This window comes from Salmo trutta, chromosome 20, assembly GCF_901001165.1.
Source record: "Salmo trutta chromosome 20, fSalTru1.1, whole genome shotgun sequence".
Taxonomy (NCBI): domain Eukaryota; kingdom Metazoa; phylum Chordata; class Actinopteri; order Salmoniformes; family Salmonidae; genus Salmo; species Salmo trutta.
In genome coordinates, this window is record NC_042976.1 from 42,477,252 (window position 1) to 42,494,154 (window position 16,903).

Here is a 16,903-nt window from a genome sequence, read left to right on the forward strand (position 1 = left end):
TATGCTCATTTAGACTTTTTATTAGCTACAAAATGAACGTACAAAAATAACAAAACAGAAATAACGATCGACAAAACAGTCTGGTAAAGCATAAGGCTTACACACAGAACAATCACCCACGAATCACAAACACACCACAATATATGGGACTCTCAATCAAAGGCAGATAGACAACACCTGCCTTCAACTGAGAGTCCCAACCCCAATCAACACAACATAGAAACACACTCACCAGACTACACATAGAAATACATAAACATAGACTATAAACCAAAACCCCGGAAATACTACATCAAACACCCTTTAAACAAACACACCACCCTGAACCACATAAAACAAATACCCTCTGTCACGTCCTGACCAAACTACAATACTAATTAACCCTTATACTGGCCAGGACGTGACATCCTGGCGCTTGCTGGACTTTCTTGGGCGCCCTGAAGCCTTCTTCACAACAATTGAACCGCTCTCCTTGAAATTCTTGATGATCCGATAAATGGTTGATTTAGGTGCAATCTTACTGGCAACAATATCCTTGCCTGTGAAGCCCTTTTTGTGCAATGCAATGATGACGGCACGTGTTTCCTTGCAGGTAACCATGGCTGACAGAGGGAAGAACAATGATTCCTCGCACCACCCTCCTTTTGAAGCTTCCAGTCTGTTATTCGAACTCAATTAGCATGACAGAGTGATCTCCAGCCTTGTCCTCGTCAACACTCACACCTGTGTTAACGAGAGAATCACTGACATGATGTCAGCTGGTCCTTTTGTGGCAGGGCTGAAATGCAGTGGAAGTGTTTTTGGGGGATTCAGTTCATTTGCATGACAAAGAGGGACTTTGCAATTAAATTGCCATCATACAAACTGAGGCAGCAGACTTTGTGAAAATGTATATTTGTGTCATTCTCAAAACTTTTGGCCATGACTGTACAGTGTGAGTCTTGCCTCCTTTGGAGCTAGGGGTTGAGGGCAGGAACATGAGCTGATCAGAACATTGGTTAACATGAGTGTCTTTCTGTCTGTCTTGTGTACAGGTGATGGACTGGATAGAGAACCACGGAGAGGCATTCCTCAGCAAACACACAGGCGTGGGCAAGTCCCTCCACCGCGCCAGGGCACTGCAAAAACGGCATGACGACTTTGAGGAGGTGGCACAGGTGAGAGTACCACTATGTGTGCCGATGAGGACATTTTAATAGTGCTAATGGTTTGTCGTTGGTCATATCCTGGTGGGAATCTCCTCCCCACATTTTTGAGTGGGCTCCCCGGTGATTTCCCCCTAGGTACAGATCTAGGATCAGCCTCCCCTCTCCCAATCCTAACCTTAACCACTAGTGGGGGAAATACAAAGCTGACCCAAGATGAACGTGTATGGGCAACTTCCCCCTACTCTGTTAAGGCTGTGGATGGCATTTTTAGATTGAAATGCCTCATCAACTGTAGCCTGGGTACCAGTCTCTTTAGCAATCTTCAAATATGAATATTCTATCATTAATGAGCCCGAGGAGATCAGAGGATTTGATCCTTATTCGATAACCCTCGCAACTATCATCCAATCACAATGGTTATGCAAGTTAGACTGATAGAACATTTTCCTAACTTAATTCATACATATGATTGGAAACATTTTAACATTGGGCATTGTGACATAATACATTTCATTGTGAACATAAATATTGGGCGTGGGGAGAATAGAGGAATCCTTGTTTATTGCATTTCTACCACCAGCCAATGTGATCACATCATACCAGAGAAGCTCTGGCCATACAAACTTCCCAGCCATTTCATTGTGAACGCTGTAGCCTATTTTATATCCAGCAAGCAAGAGCAAGGTGCCTCTTTCCTCATATATATACAGTATATACTGTATATATATTTCATCACTCAAAATAAGGGACCAAACTATATTGCTACTTCTGGGACACGCATTGGGCTAGGCCACTGGTTCAAGAGCTGTAAGAGGAATAGAGAGAGGAAGAGAGAGAGAGGCCAGTGGAGATGCCAGCCCGAGATGCATGAATTGTGCAAGAAGGGAACAGAGAAGTGTACGTTAGAAGTGAATTCATAGGCTGGTCTATTAATCCACCATTCGTATGCTAGCCTATATATTTTAGCCTACCCTACTACAGTGATTTTAGGCAACCACCACCTGTGCTATGCAAGCCAGAGACAAAACAGTATTTTGCTCTGACGCACGTTTTGTGCCAATGAATTAAAGTGGAACATCGCCAAATGCGTCAGTTGAATTAAATGTGCAATAGAAAAGAAAAGTGCCTAGGCCTCTGGCTGTTGACGTAGGCAACAGATCGCAAAGCAGGGAATGCCCATTACCCGCTGAGCTCGTTTTTAGGAAATGGGAAGTTCACTTTCTCATCCATAAACACATATCAAGTACACTATTATGATCACATTTCCTCAATTGAAATATTAGACCTATGGGGACACCTGTAGCCTATATTTAGCAGCCAATCATGAGTGATCATTGTATCCTTTGATCGTCTAGATCCAAGGACATATCTTCCTCTAGAATAAGTCACTTGCTTGGATAATAACTTCATAACCAACTTCTCTAGTAATACTATCGCTGTCTCTCTCTCCCCCCTTCAAACTTTCCTTGTCAATTAATTTGATAGGCAACATTATTTTAGCATTAGGCTATGCTATAATGTAGCCTAGACCTACTTTCTGATGGACTTGAAGGTGAGCCTAGGTTTTGAATACATTTGTGTGATTAGTGTGTGTCTGAGGTGCGCTGGTGGCTTTGATTGATTTTAGGTAATTTTAATGTGTGTGTGTGTGTGTGTGTGTGTGTGTGTGTGTGTGTGTGTGTGTGTGTGTGTGTGTGTGTGTGTGTGTGTGTGTGTGTGTGTGTGTGTGTGTGTGTGTGTGTGTGTGTGTGTGTTCGCTAATTCTCTCTATGTCTTTTCAGGAAGTTTCCTAAAGTAGCCTGTCTGGACTCCATCTCTTAATAAGAGAGGAGGGACAAGTAATATAAGCTTTTTTTTGTTGTTTTTGTATGTAAGCAAGTCATGCTTCTGTGGTTACACAGTGCCCCATGGTGGCATATTGATCATCATATGTGCGAGGAATGAGGACAGGTGCGAGTTTTGCATTTCTTTCCTGCATACTCCCTCTTGATTCTGGAAAAAGTTGCAACCCTAAAAGCAGTACTTGCGAGATAATACAGATGTGAGCTTATAATTTGAGTCAGTTTGCTTCTCCAGGAAATGTATCCTGCAGAAACCGCAGGAAATGTGAATAATTAACGGTTATTTTGGTCAGGGTTGATACAAAGTCGGAAGTCTGATTCAAAGTGGAAATTACAAAGCCTTTTTAAACATGAAATACTCGACAAGTTTTACATTTCCTTCATTTCAGGGAAGTTCTCTTGCAACAGGTTGATCAAATTAAGATCCTACATCTGTATCTGATACCACCCGGCTTCCCAGCAAGATAGGAAAATGTTAGAATCACCAGGCACATTTCTTCCACTTTGCTAACTTCCTGAGTGTAACCATAGCAGCATGAGCCGTGACTAGTGATAACAGCAGTGCTTAGGGCTGAGTTTTAATGGTAGAAGGATGTGTAATCCAGGTATTATGGCAATATTTTAGCCCCTCCGATGATGGATTGGCTTGATTTGGGTCATACGGTTTGCCACTTTTTCAAGATGGACGACGTGTCTTTCTTCAGGGCAAGCCAAAGTCTGGGCCCTGTTCAAAACTAGTGCACTATATAGGGAATAGAGTGCCATTTGGGACGCATCCTGAGAGGCTGGTCCAGACTTAGATCTGCATATCAGACTCCACATTCTTTATCCTATTTTCCACCAATTAAATTCTCTCTGGGGAAGTGTAAGAGATGAGGATGTTTAATTCACTCCTACTCCTGCAGAATGGATCAAATGGCTTACTGAATCAAATAAAGCGCTTCATATTAGAATATGTTAGATTTTAGCTCATTAAGATATGTACATATGGCACCATCATCTTCCCAAGACACCTTATCAAAGGAGATTGGCGCACAAGCCTTTATTTGATATTCTACATAATATATCATCGAGCAATTTGAGGAATAAAAAAAAAATGATGACACCCTAATGACACCACATTGAAATGTTATTAAATCAGAAGGATTGTGCTCAGATTAAATCTGCCTCTTTAACTGGCTCAAATATAATGCCATTGTAGATGAAAACCCCCCTAAATAGCCTGGATGACATGAATAGTGCAGCTCCCTCTCTAATGATTGGCCTCTGATGTATTCCACCAACAAAACATGCGATGGGGGTATTTGTTTAGGCTGAGCCCTTCTTAATAGGACGAGAGAAAGAGAGAGAGAGAGAGAGAGGGCGAGAAACAGAGAGAGGGCGAGAAACAGAGAGAGGGCGAGAAAGAGGCTGAAAGAGAGAGGGCGAAAGAGAGAGGGCGAAAGAAAGGGCGAAAGAGAGAGGGAGGAAGAGAAAGGGTGAAAAAGAGAGATAGGACAAAAGAGAAAGGCAAAGATTTAAAACAGGACACAGTAGAAGTGAGTGTCATGTCTAGGGCTAACACCATGTATTAGAGGATGGACGACTTTGGGCTTGGCTACAGTCTAAATCTACTGTTCAGAATCCTGCTTTTCCACTTCTGAAGGAAGAGTTGTGCATCACAGTTTATAGCCTCGAGACAAAGTAGTCCTTGGTACATTTGAGTCCACTGTCAACACCGTGCCCAGACAGATAGCCAGACAACCAGGACTTTGAGTTAAATAAGAGTCTCCCTACTCCCTCACAACCTATTTCTCACAATACCTTTGCTCCTCCTCTTTCTCTTCATCTTCAACCAAAGTTTTTTCCTCTTTCATATGGAGAGAGCGAGAGAGAAAAAGAGAGAGAGAGAGAGAGAGAGAGGCACAGAGCTTTTGTTTCTGGCACCATGCTCATGAAAGTCCTGCGCGTGCAACAGATTGAATGAAAGCGATACAGAGGGAATCCAGCATAGTATTAAAAAAGACTAGAGACAAAGATAGGGAGGGAGGGAGGGAGGGAGGGAGGGAGGGACGAATCCACGTCAGCCCAGCCAACTCTGTGAGGGGAAAGCCTGCATGGAGTTATTGATTTTCACCTCTCTGGAGGGAGAAGAGAAGACAGACCAAAGACAGAGAAGGAGTTGTTCTGATGGGATGAAATGTGTGTGCTGCCTAGGCCTTCTGCTGCTGTGTGGAATACACCCAACACACCACTTTGGCTCCCAAATGGCACCCTTTTCCCTATATAGGGCACTACTTTTGACCAGAGCCCTAAGGACCTTGGTCAAAAGTAGTGCTAAAACACAGCAGCGTTGCAGTTCTTGAGATAAACCGGTGCAGCTGGCACGTAACTACCATACCCCGTTCAAAGGCACTTAAATCTTTTGTCTTTCCCATTCACCCTCTGAATGGCACACATACACAATCCATGTCTCAATTGTCTCAAGGCTTAAAAATCCTTCTTTAACCTGTCTCCTCCCCTTCATCTACAATGATTGAAGTGGATTTAACAAGTGACGTCAATAAGGGATTATAGCTTTCACCTGGGTTCATCAGTCTATGTGATGGAAAGAGCAGGTGTTCCTAATGTTTATAGACTCATTGTACACTGAGTGTATATGTGCCATTCAGAGGGTGAATGGGCAAGACAAAATATTTTAAGTGTCTTTGGACGGGGTATGGTAGTAGGTGCCAGGTGCGTCGGTTTGTGTGAAGAACTGCAACGATGCTGGGTTTTCAACCGTTTCCAGTTTGTATCAAGAATGGTCCACCACCCAAAGGACATCCAGCCAACTTGAAACAACAGTGGGAAGCATTGGAGCCAACAGGGTGCAGCATCCCTGTGGAACGCTTTCGACACCTTGTAGTGTCCATGCCCCAACAAATCTAGGCTGTTCTGAAGGCAAAAAGGGGGTTGCAACTCAATATTAGTAAGGTGTTCCTAATGTTTTGTACACTCAGCGTATATATATGGGCGCTCCAAATGTAATCCTGTTTACTGTATCCATGTCCATTGAATTGACCCTCCACTGTACGCCGTATAATGCGCTGACCCTCTCCATTCACTGGGAATCAATTAGATTTGGGCTAGAGCTAATGCCAATGTGACACAGAGACTGTGTGTAAAAGTGGGATTCTGCTTTATTTGGAAAGAATTGATGGATTGGGATATTTTGACGGTGTGAAAAAGCAGACACGGCAGATAAGGACACAGATACGGTAGGAGTTTATTTACGGGACTGTGATTATGATTTGGCTCATAGTGTCACATCTTCTCCAGGTAGTGGGTCACTGGGTCAGGGTCCGTCTCTATTCCTAAACGGACCAGGATGCATCACAAATGACACCCTATACTGTTTATAGTGCACTACTTTTGACCAGAGCGCTGCACTCTGGTCAAAGGTAGTGCACTATATAGGGAATAGGGTACCCTTTGGCCCAGTGAATGTGACTCACTGCCACGACCTTACAGAAGGTTACCAGGTCCCGAGCCATGGGGCCATCCCATCCGGATCAGCACTATGTGTTATCTAGCCGTTCATATGTCCTGCCCCTAACGGCTGTTGCTTTACTGACTTGGTCTCCACTGTTGTGTCCGTCCAGAGACCACACTTGTCCCCTGCCAGGCTGTGGGATTAGCACGTATGGAAGATAGCCAGGGATTTACCCTACCACTCTGCACCGATGGCCCTGCTGTATGTATATGTGTGAATGGAGCTGTTTTTGGGGCAGTTTAGTGGAGGCGCCGATCGGAGAGAGAGGTCCTGTCTGTCTCTGGCGGTGGAGGAGAGTGAGACATCAGAGTGCAGCAGTCAGTCAAAGCGTGCGGAGACGGAGTGCAGACAAACATACACAATTCTCTACCAACTCAAAAGGCCTCAGCTTTGCAGTAGTCGGTCCCTGCAGAGAGCAGAGACTTTAGACCGATATAGTTCTTTACCTACTTGTGTTGTCTTCATCTAATTGAGCTGCCTGCTTGTCTTCTCTGGGTACCAGAACACCTACACCAACGCAGACAAGCTCCTGGAGGCGGCAGAGCAGCTGGCCCAGACTGGGGAATGTGACCCGGAGGAGATCTACAAAGCAGCGCGACACCTGGAGGTCAGGATCCAAGACTTTGTCCGGCGGGTGGAGCAGAGGAAACTGCTGCTGGACATGTCGGTCTCCTTCCACACCCACACCAAAGAGGTAAGACATTTGACCCCCGACCCCAAACCCACATGACCTGTGGGATGGATCACTTTCTACTGTATGTCTGGGAAGTTCTGGGGTTCAGTGACCCCTTTTCCTTTTTATTTATGCATAGTATGGTGTGATAGAATGGGAGTGGATGTGGTAGGATGCAGTAGCCTTGTCGGCCTGCCTTCAACACCCACACTAAAGATGCAAGAACTCTGATCTAAAGGACCTTCAGGATGGTTTACTCTCTTTGTCTTCAAGAGCATAATGGGGTCTAGTGACCTTTGTTTTGAAGTGGATTTTTCTTTTCACTTTATTGAGACTGTACTGAAATCGGACAGGGAGACAGGTAAGTAAGTGGAAGAAACAATGTAGAGGGGTGGCGCCGGGGATTGAACCCCAGGCTCCGGTGGGGAGTGCATAAAGTAAGGTCACTAGACCACGGGCTCTGCAATACTACCCCTTCTTTATGCATGTACAAAATATTACCGTAAGTGGCAGTGGATGTGGTTGGGTTTAAGATGCAGTAAGTTGGCAAGGGGTTGAGGCTCGAGTTAATGCAGCATCAGATGCCCGTCTGTGAGTGTCACTGATCACTACAGACAGACAGACAGACAGGGCAGACATACCAGTCCTTAAGAGAGGATCACACCAAGATTACTAAGGTATGCAGGGAGTCTTTGCTCTACTTAGCGCAGCCTGATCCATGCCAGTTGTGAGCCAGCCAAGGGCTAAACTGGAGACTTCAGGAAAACAGTTTGGGCATCCCCCAAATGGCACCCTATTCCCTATATAGTGCACTACTATAGCCCATATCCCTGGTCAAAAGTAGTGTGCTAGAAAATGAATAAAGGTGCCCACCATCTCCCCTCTACAAATGGCTATACCTTGAGCCTGATTTTGTGATGTTACAGTGATCTATGAGAGGCAGTGGGGATGTGGCTTTAGGAGTCGCAGCTGCTCCACACAGCGTGGAGCAGAGGGTGACTAGGGAGAGTGATTGATGAAGTATCTTAGCGGCTGAGTCTCACTGATGGGAAAGGAAACGCTCAGACTGAGGAAATATAGTGGTCAAAATGGCAATGATTTGAAAATGGCACATTTTTCGGGGCATGTATACAGCTGATATTAAACTTTGCAACTTTTTTTGAAGCCTAAGACTCCACCTTGTACTATTTCCAACAGCTACTCCCTAATCTTTTGCAAAGCCTATTTGGTTGGAGTAATTGACTGGCTGGCTCCCGGCTACATGATCCAGTATGGTAGATTGCTTATGGATGATGATGGGATCTGTGGGATCACTCTGGCAGTCAACAGTAGATATTTTTATTGGAGTTAAGCAAAGGGAAGTGGTAATGCCGTGGGACACCAGAGCTGGATATGAAGTAGCGGTCACATAGAACATGCCTGTTAACAGTGACCGACGGGGCCACTTGGCCCCAAGAAGTGGTCTCCACTTGGACAGCTCTGGGCTGCATCCTAAATAGCACCTTATTCCCTACCTAATGGACTACTTTTTGACCAAAGCCTCTAGTCAAAAGTAGTGCACTATGTAGGGAATAGGTATTTGGGATGTAGACCATGAAACGTTGTTGGACTCTGATAGAACAGAAACAAATATTTGGCTTTAAGGGGCTTTGAGAGCTTGGCTTGAAGATGCAAACAAACGTATGCCAAGAATGGCCTGAGATAAGACTCCTAGGGTTTGAGTGTTATCCTGAAAGCCAAGGCCACATCCATGATTAATGTAGAGACCAATCCTGCATCCCAAATGGCACCCTATTCCCTATAGTGTACTACTTTTGACCAGAGCCCAATTGCACTGATCAATAGTGCACTACATAGGGAATAAGGAGACATTTGGGACACAGTCCAAACCCCACTTTATAGGGCTGGTCAGTGGTAGTAGCCCACTAGAGGAGATGGCATTGCTTTTTAAAAGCCTAATGACACGACATGGTCAGATTGCCAAGGGCACACTCACTGCATCGGATGTGTCGCTAATGCCAACAAATCAACACTGGCTCTACTGACAACTTCTAACTTTGGTGTTTCCTGTCAAGAGGAAGTTTTGTCGATTTTTGTATATTCTCATCTCACGTAAATCAAAACGATGCGCTCCGCCCAGGCATTTTTGATTTTACGAAGGCGTAGTCACTCCTTACCCCTCTGTAAAGTATGACGAGGCATCTTTTTCAATTCCCTAATCCGTTGTCTCCTCGGCTGCGTCCGCCTTCAGCCTGCGTTTATGTTTTTGCCTTTATATCAATTGGCATTTAATATACTTTCTACCAGAGCAACAGAAAGCAGCAATTAGCTTACAAGAAGGAATGCTTGTGGCTGCTGTGCCGTGCAGGAAGAGGGTAATTTTCATTCTGGAGAATGGTCTACATGGAGACATACTGTAGGCTGCATCCCAAATGGCACCCCGCTCCGCCTTACCATGGGGTCTGGTCAAAAGTAGTGCACTATATAGGGAATAGGGTGCCATTTGGGACGCCATCGTGCTGGTCTTCGGCAGGCTGCTGGGCGGCTGACTGAGTGCTAGGTCGAGCTGCACCATCAAGCAGACGAGGAAAGCAATCGGAGCCGTGATTTAGCAATCACAGGGAGGACTGTTGGGAAGCCTCTGTCTGTCCGCCACATGGTTGGGACACAAAAAGACAAACGGCTGTCCCAAATGGCGCCCTATTCCCTATATAGAGCACTACATTTGACCAGGGCCCGTAGGGGTCCAAATGGCTCATTTATGTGTCCGTTTAGGTTCCTTGATGTTGTATGCTCTTAGAGAATGTTATCAGTGCCTTTTGATTGCCCCAAATTCATTTCAAACAGGCATTTTAGTGTTCGGTATTACAAATATAGTGTAAATGTAGTTGCTATAGTAATTTACAATTATACCTGTTGGAATGTCTTACCTAATTTCCGGGTTAAATTAGATAATGAGATATTGGCATTCAACTGATTTTACTCCTGGCTCATGGATGAACAAACACAGTGAATGAAAGCATCTGTAGAATAGAAGTCACAGGATATTCCTAGCTCATATGCTTAACATTTAGAAGTATGGCATATATGTATATGTGTATAGTCTATTACAATACTACAAAGCCAGGAATCCTGTACTATTGTAATAGACTCTATTGTAATAGCACAGAATTACAACTGCTGTGGCACAACCTATTTCCCCCTAATCCCATGTCTGTACTCGGGTTTATGGTGAAACCTGTGTGTAAGTGTGTGGTAGCTGTTTGTGTCCGCCATGCCCAGTGCAGCACAGCACAGCCAGGATCCTTCAGCTAGAGCAGGAGTCACACAGAGAAGCACGTTCAATTCTGAGCGTGCTCAGATCAGTCATGGGGAGCAGTTACCATGGGAACCACAGAGACCAACCTCTGCTTTATGGATTGTGTTAACCCTTTGAGACTCAGAGAGAATTCCGTCTGTATCTGCATGATATGATAGGTTCTTGTGAAAATGATGGCGGTGGTTTTGTCCCAAATGGGACCCGATTCCCTATATAGCGCACTACTGTTGACCAGAGCCCTATATGGGAATAGGGTGCCATTTGGGATGCGTGCAGTATGTCACTGGAGAGAGATGACATTCTTAGTATCTTGGAAGGTGTTTTTGTGGTTCCTGGAATACAATTTGTCTGTTAGTGTTTTTTTAATGTTTTGTTATAGTTATAACTTATCTTACAAGTACAATGATATCTGATGATTCAATGATTAGCTTGTTTTCTCCCTCACTGCCATGCTTTAGACAACACTTGAAGTGATCTTGTTGTAGTGCTCGCCATCTTCCAATTATCTATTGATGAACACTTTTTAAAATGTTATTTAACTAGGCAAGTCAGTTAAGAACCAGTTCTTATTTTACAATGACGGCCTACCCCGGCCAAACCCTCCCCTAACCCGGACGACGCCCTATGGGACTCCGGATCACGGCCAGTTGTGATACAGCCCGGGATCGAACCAGGGTCATGCAGAAAAGCAGTGCCTTAGACCGTTGCGCCACTTGGGAGTGACTTAGCAATCAGTAAATCCAAGCATTGTTTTATGGCTGGCTGCACTACGGTTGAACTGATGTTATTTTCATGGCAAAAATGATTTAACTAGATACGAGAAACTTAAATGAGTGAAACGAATTTCCAACATATGCATGCACGAGCCCGCGCGTACACACACACATACAGACATACACACAGACTTCTCTGAGAGTGTGAAAAGGGCAGAGCAGCCTCACGATTACCATAATGTCCTATGAATATGCGTTTGAGGAACAGCAGGCCTAGCAGACCACAGCTATGTCCACAAATGGTTTATGTAAATTAAGAACATCAACAGTGCATCGCAGTAGAGCTCTAACGAACTACTAACAGGGAGAGGCTTGCATCCCAAATTGCACCCTATTCCCTATGTAGTGCACTACTTTTGACCAGAACCTTAAGGGCCCCGGTCAAAAGTAGGGCACTATATAGGGAATAAGGTGCCATTTGGGACGTATACAAAGTCTTGCCAAGCTAGCGTGTGGACGGATGCTGAAAAGATGACAAAGCAGATGCTGAACTTTGCGGGTTAATTTCCCCCTTAAAACACAATCAAAACATCTCCTGCCAATTTACTCGGATTATGCTTCAGGTGTTGTGTGTAATTGTATTTCAAGCTTCTGTTCCCTAACTGAAATATTAAAGTGCCGGTTAGTCTTTCTCTGTGAAAAATCACTATAGCTTGAAGAATGGAAGTCTATTTTAGGTGCGTTTGGGGAGCAGTTTGCTAATTGTGGAGATGGAAATGGATTTTCTTCCCCGCTGTCAAACAATTAGTCTAAAGAGAAAGATATGCTGCGTATGTATTGTGCATATGAAGCAAAAAGCTGAAGTTAGTCTATTTTGACTAAGCAATTGCGTTACTTTGACATAGTGGTTCAGTTGTCCTCAACATTGCACATGTTGTATCTGTTGACACGCTTTCCCACAAGGTGTGGGTATGTTGTGTACTGTAGTGTTAAATCTCTCTCTCTCTCTCTCTCTCTCTCTCTCTCTCTCTCTCTCTCTCTCTCTCTCTCTCTCTCTCTCTCTCTCTCTCTCTCTCTCTCTCTCTCTCTCTCTCTCTCTCTCTCTCTTTCTCCATCCAACCCTCCTCCCTGCCTCTCTCTCCCCCCTCTTCCTCCAACCCTCCTCCCTCCCGTCTCTCCAACCTTTCTCCCTTCCTCTCTCTCATTGTCAATTAAATTCAAGTCAAGGGCTGTATTGGCATGGGAAACATATGTTAACATTGGCAAAGCAAGTGAAGTAGATAATAAACAAAAGTGAAATAAACAATAAAAATGAACAGTAAACATGACACTCACAGAAGTTCTGAAAGAATAAAGACATTTCAAATGTCATATTATGTCTATATACTTTGTTGTAACGATAGGCAAATGGATAAAGTACAAAAGGGAAAATAAATATACATAAATATGGGTTGTATTTACAATGGTGTTTGTTCTTCACTGGTTGCCCTTTTCTTGTGGCAACAGGTCACAAATCTTGCTGCTATGATGGCACACTGTGGCATTTCACCCAGTAGATATGGGAGTTTATCAAAATTGGGTTTGTTTTCAAATTCTTTGTGGATCTGTGTAATCTGAGGGAAATATGTGTCTCTAATACGGTCATACGTTTGTCAGGAGATTAGGAAGTGCAGCTCAGTTTCCACCTCATTTTGTGGGCAGTGTGCACATAGCCTGTCTTCTCTTGAGAGCCAGGTCTGCCTACGGCGGGCTTTCTCAATAGCAAGGCTATGCTCACTGGCTCTGTACATAGTCAAAGTTTTCCTTAAGTTTGGGTCAGTCACAGTGGTCAGGTATTCTGCCACTGTGTACTCTCTGTTTAGGGCCAAATGGTATTCTAGTTTGCTCTGTTTTTTTGTTGTTAATTCTTTCCAATGTGTCAAGTACAGTGGGGCAAAAAAGTATTTAGTCAGCCACCAATTGTGCAAGTTCTCCCACTTAAAATGGTATATAACAAAGTATTGAGATAAACTTTTGTTATTGACCAAATACTTATTTTCTCCACCATAATTTGCAAATAAATTCATTAAAAATCCACAAATGTGATTTTCAGGATTTTTTTTCTCATTTTGTCTGTCATAGTTGACGTGTACCTATGATGAAAATTACAGGCCTCTTTCATCTTTTTAAGTAGGAGATCTTGCACAATTGGTGGCTGACTAAATACTTTTTTGCCCCACTGTAAGTATCTTTTTATTTTCTCATGATTTGGTTGGGTCTAATTGTGTTGCTGTCTCTCTCTCATCCCTCTCTCTCACCTTCCCTCCCTCCAGCTGTGGACGTGGATGGAGGATCTCCAGAAGGAGCTGTTGGAGGAGGTGTGTTCAGACTCGGTGGAGTCAGTCCAGGAGCTCATCAAGCAGTTCCAGCAGCAGCAGACGGCCACCCTGGAGGCTACGCTCAACGTCATCAAGGAAGGAGAGGACCTCATCCAGCAGCTCAGGTCAGTGCTGATCTTGGATCAGTTGAGCCTTTTAACCACTACTGGTTAAGGTTTGGATTGGGGAAGGGAAAGCTGATCCTAGAAACTCCCCCCACCCCCTCCCCGGAATGTGTTACAGCCCAGCAGGGGGCGATGGGGCTGATCCTACATCAGCGCTCATACTGGGCCTCATTTCATAAATCATCTGAGTATGAGTGCTGATCTAGGACTTTTGGAATTGACTCCCATTCAACTCATGAGTTGAAAAATCTGATTTAATTGGCCAAACCCCACAGGAAGTATAATTTTAATTTGACTGACAGGAAATATAATTGAATTCAGTGCAATTCAAAGAAATTCCACCCAGTCATAGAACACGAGAGTTTCATTGACAGGTCACACTTTCAGATAACAAAAAATATATTACTTTTTTTTATTTAACTAGGCAAGTCAGTTGAGAACAAATTCTAATTTTCAATGATGGCCTAGGAACAGTGCCTTGTTCAGGGGCAGACCAACAGATTTGTACCTTGTCAGCTCGGGGATTCGATCTTGCAACCTTTCGGCAACCTTTCAGTTACTACTCCAACACTCTAACCACTAGGCTACCTGCCGCCCCAGGTAGCCTCTGTTGTTTTCTGTACAAGATGTACTGTATATTTGTATAGACTACACCTAATATATAATAGAATAGGCACTTGAATTTCATTGAATTTCACTGAATTCTATTGTATTTCTTTCCATTCAAATTCGAATTGCAATTCTGTATTCGGTTTACTACATCAATTCAAATTCGATTCAAATTCAAGAATTGAATTGGAATTTATGAGGCATTCTCAATTCAGTTCTGAATTTAGGATCAGGGGGAACCTGATCCTAAATTATTACTGTATGGGCCTCGGGTCCCTGTGTAGGAGAGAGGGTCAAGGGGGTCAGACCATTAGACTTACGCACCAAAAGTTCAATACTACATGGTGATAGGTGTGATAGGTGTTACATAGTGATAGGTGTTCCTGAGTGGCGCAGCTGTCTAAGGCACTGCATCTCAGTGCTAGAGGCGTCACTACAGACCCCGGTTCGATCCCGGGCTCTATCACAACCGTGATCGGGCGGCGCATAATCGGCCCAGCGTCGTCCGGCTTAGGGGAGGGTTTGGCCGGGGTAGGCCGCCATTGTAAATACAATTTTGTTCTTAACTGACTTGCCTAGTTAAATAAAAATGTTTGCTCATCCACTCCAAGGACAGGTGTGTTAAAGTGCCTTTACAATGAGGAGAATTGGCTTATTCCGTTTCTGACATATTTTACAACCTCCCTTATTGAACACTAACGCCATGACAAGAACACTCCGTTGCTCCTATTTTGCTCGTTATATTTTTGTTGTCCCAAATGGCACCCTATTCCCTATATAGTGCACTACTTTTGAACGGACTCCTAGTGCCGCATTTCCATGGAGACTCCCGCCGACACCAGTGTGTTATGTTAATGTGAACTCCAGTGTAATTGTGTTTCCAATTGGAGTGTGACACTTGGGGAGAGCAGAATCAACAACCTCTGCATCATTAAGACTGTTGCTTTGTGAGAAGGTGTTAAAGTTCACAGTTGGCCATTGTTATGTAAATTACATCAGTAATGTACCAATGGCCTGGAATTGGCTGCAAGTTAGAGCAGGTCAGCCAGAGCCATGGCCCAGTGAGACACGGGTGCAGGCCCGCGTAGATGGAAACAGAAAAGTCTGAGCCTTTTGGGTAAATCCTGAATGGAAATGTGCCACTAGGAGCCCTGGTCAAAAGGTAGTGCACAATAAAGGGAATAGGGTGCCATTTGAGTCGCGCCCTTAGTACTACCGATCTCACAGCTCAGGGTTTCTCTCTCTCTCTCTCTCTCTCTCTCTCTCTCTCTCTCTCTCTCTAATGTACTTTATTGACATGAAAAGTTAGCAACTTACATTGTCAACACAAACAAAAGCAATAACCCCAAAAATAATAACAACAATCCCTCCCTCTCTCTCGCCCCCTCTCAATTCAATTCAAGGGCTTTATTGGCATTGGAAACATATGTTAACATTGGCAAAGCAAGTGAAGTAGATAATAAACAAAAGTGAAATAAACAATAAAAATGAACAGTAAACATGACACTCACAGAAGTTATAAAAGAATAAAGACATTTCAAATGTCATATTATGTCTATATACTTTGTTGTAACGATGGGCAAATAGTTGAAGTACAAAAGGGAAAATAAATAAACATAACTATGGGTTGTATTTACAATGGTGTTTGTTCTTCACTGGTTGCCCTTTTCTTGTGGCAACAGTTCATAAATCTTGCTGCTCTCTCTCTCTCCCCAACCAGGGACGCTGCCATGTCCACCAACAAGATGCCCCACAACAGCTCCATCGCCCACATCGAGAGTGTCCTGCAGCAGCTGGACGAGGCCCAAGGCCAGATGGAGGAGCTGTTCCATGAGAGGAAGATCAAGCTGGACATCTTTCTGCAGCTACGCATTTTTGAGCAGTACACCATCGAGGTGAGAGGCACCAGAGGCCGGGGGGTGGGGGTCAAGGGAAAGGAGGGGGAGAGGGGGAGAGGGGAGACGGTCTGTGCGTGGGGGTGGCTGGGTGTGTGCCAATGGCGGTGCCGTTTAAGATCAGGGAGGACGATAATTTTCTTTATGAGCATGGCATTATTTTTATTACACATTTTTCCCAATACCCATCATGAGGTTGCTACAACCTAGCCTACAAATTAAAGTTTACAACGTAGGAGCACAGGTCAGGAGAAAAATGTGAGTAATCAAGCTGACAGACAGTGACACATTCAATACCGCCTTGCACGCTCTTGCCTGCATCTAGCTGATCTAGGGTGTAAACAGTAGTCCAAACAGTTGCAAATCGAGAGTTTCTGTTGGACAAATTCAGGTATGTTTTTCCCCGTTTCGTTCTGTTTGCTTCCGTCTAAGAAACGTTTTTCAACAGAATCGGCGGAATGAATACACCCCTGATCCCCGCAAAGTTCACTTTCATAGCAGCCACCAACAAACAGCATGATCACTTTGCTCGTTGTATAATTCCTTATCGCATCTATGCGCTCTCCTCCTCTCAGCTTTTCCCTTTGTTTGTGGACTTCATTGCACAACACAACAGGCGAAAAAAAACTCTCCAAGCCAAACTTTAATTTAATTTCCTAACCACTAACCCCTACACACAGCCTACATCATTATCACCACATTATCTAAC

General features: G+C 44.1%; 1 protein-coding gene across 1 annotated transcript in view; it reads left to right on the forward strand.

The window, feature by feature from the left end:
- Positions 1 to 16,903, forward strand: part of LOC115156096 (kalirin) — a 288,273-nt gene that overhangs the window by 152,358 nt on the left and 119,012 nt on the right. Inside the window, exons 10-13 of the mRNA XM_029703397.1 lie at positions 1,035 to 1,157; positions 7,006 to 7,197; positions 13,521 to 13,690; positions 16,020 to 16,194. Of these exons, the coding sequence (XP_029559257.1) occupies positions 1,035 to 1,157; positions 7,006 to 7,197; positions 13,521 to 13,690; positions 16,020 to 16,194 (660 nt within the window). The remainder of the gene's footprint in view (positions 1 to 1,034; positions 1,158 to 7,005; positions 7,198 to 13,520; positions 13,691 to 16,019; positions 16,195 to 16,903) is intronic.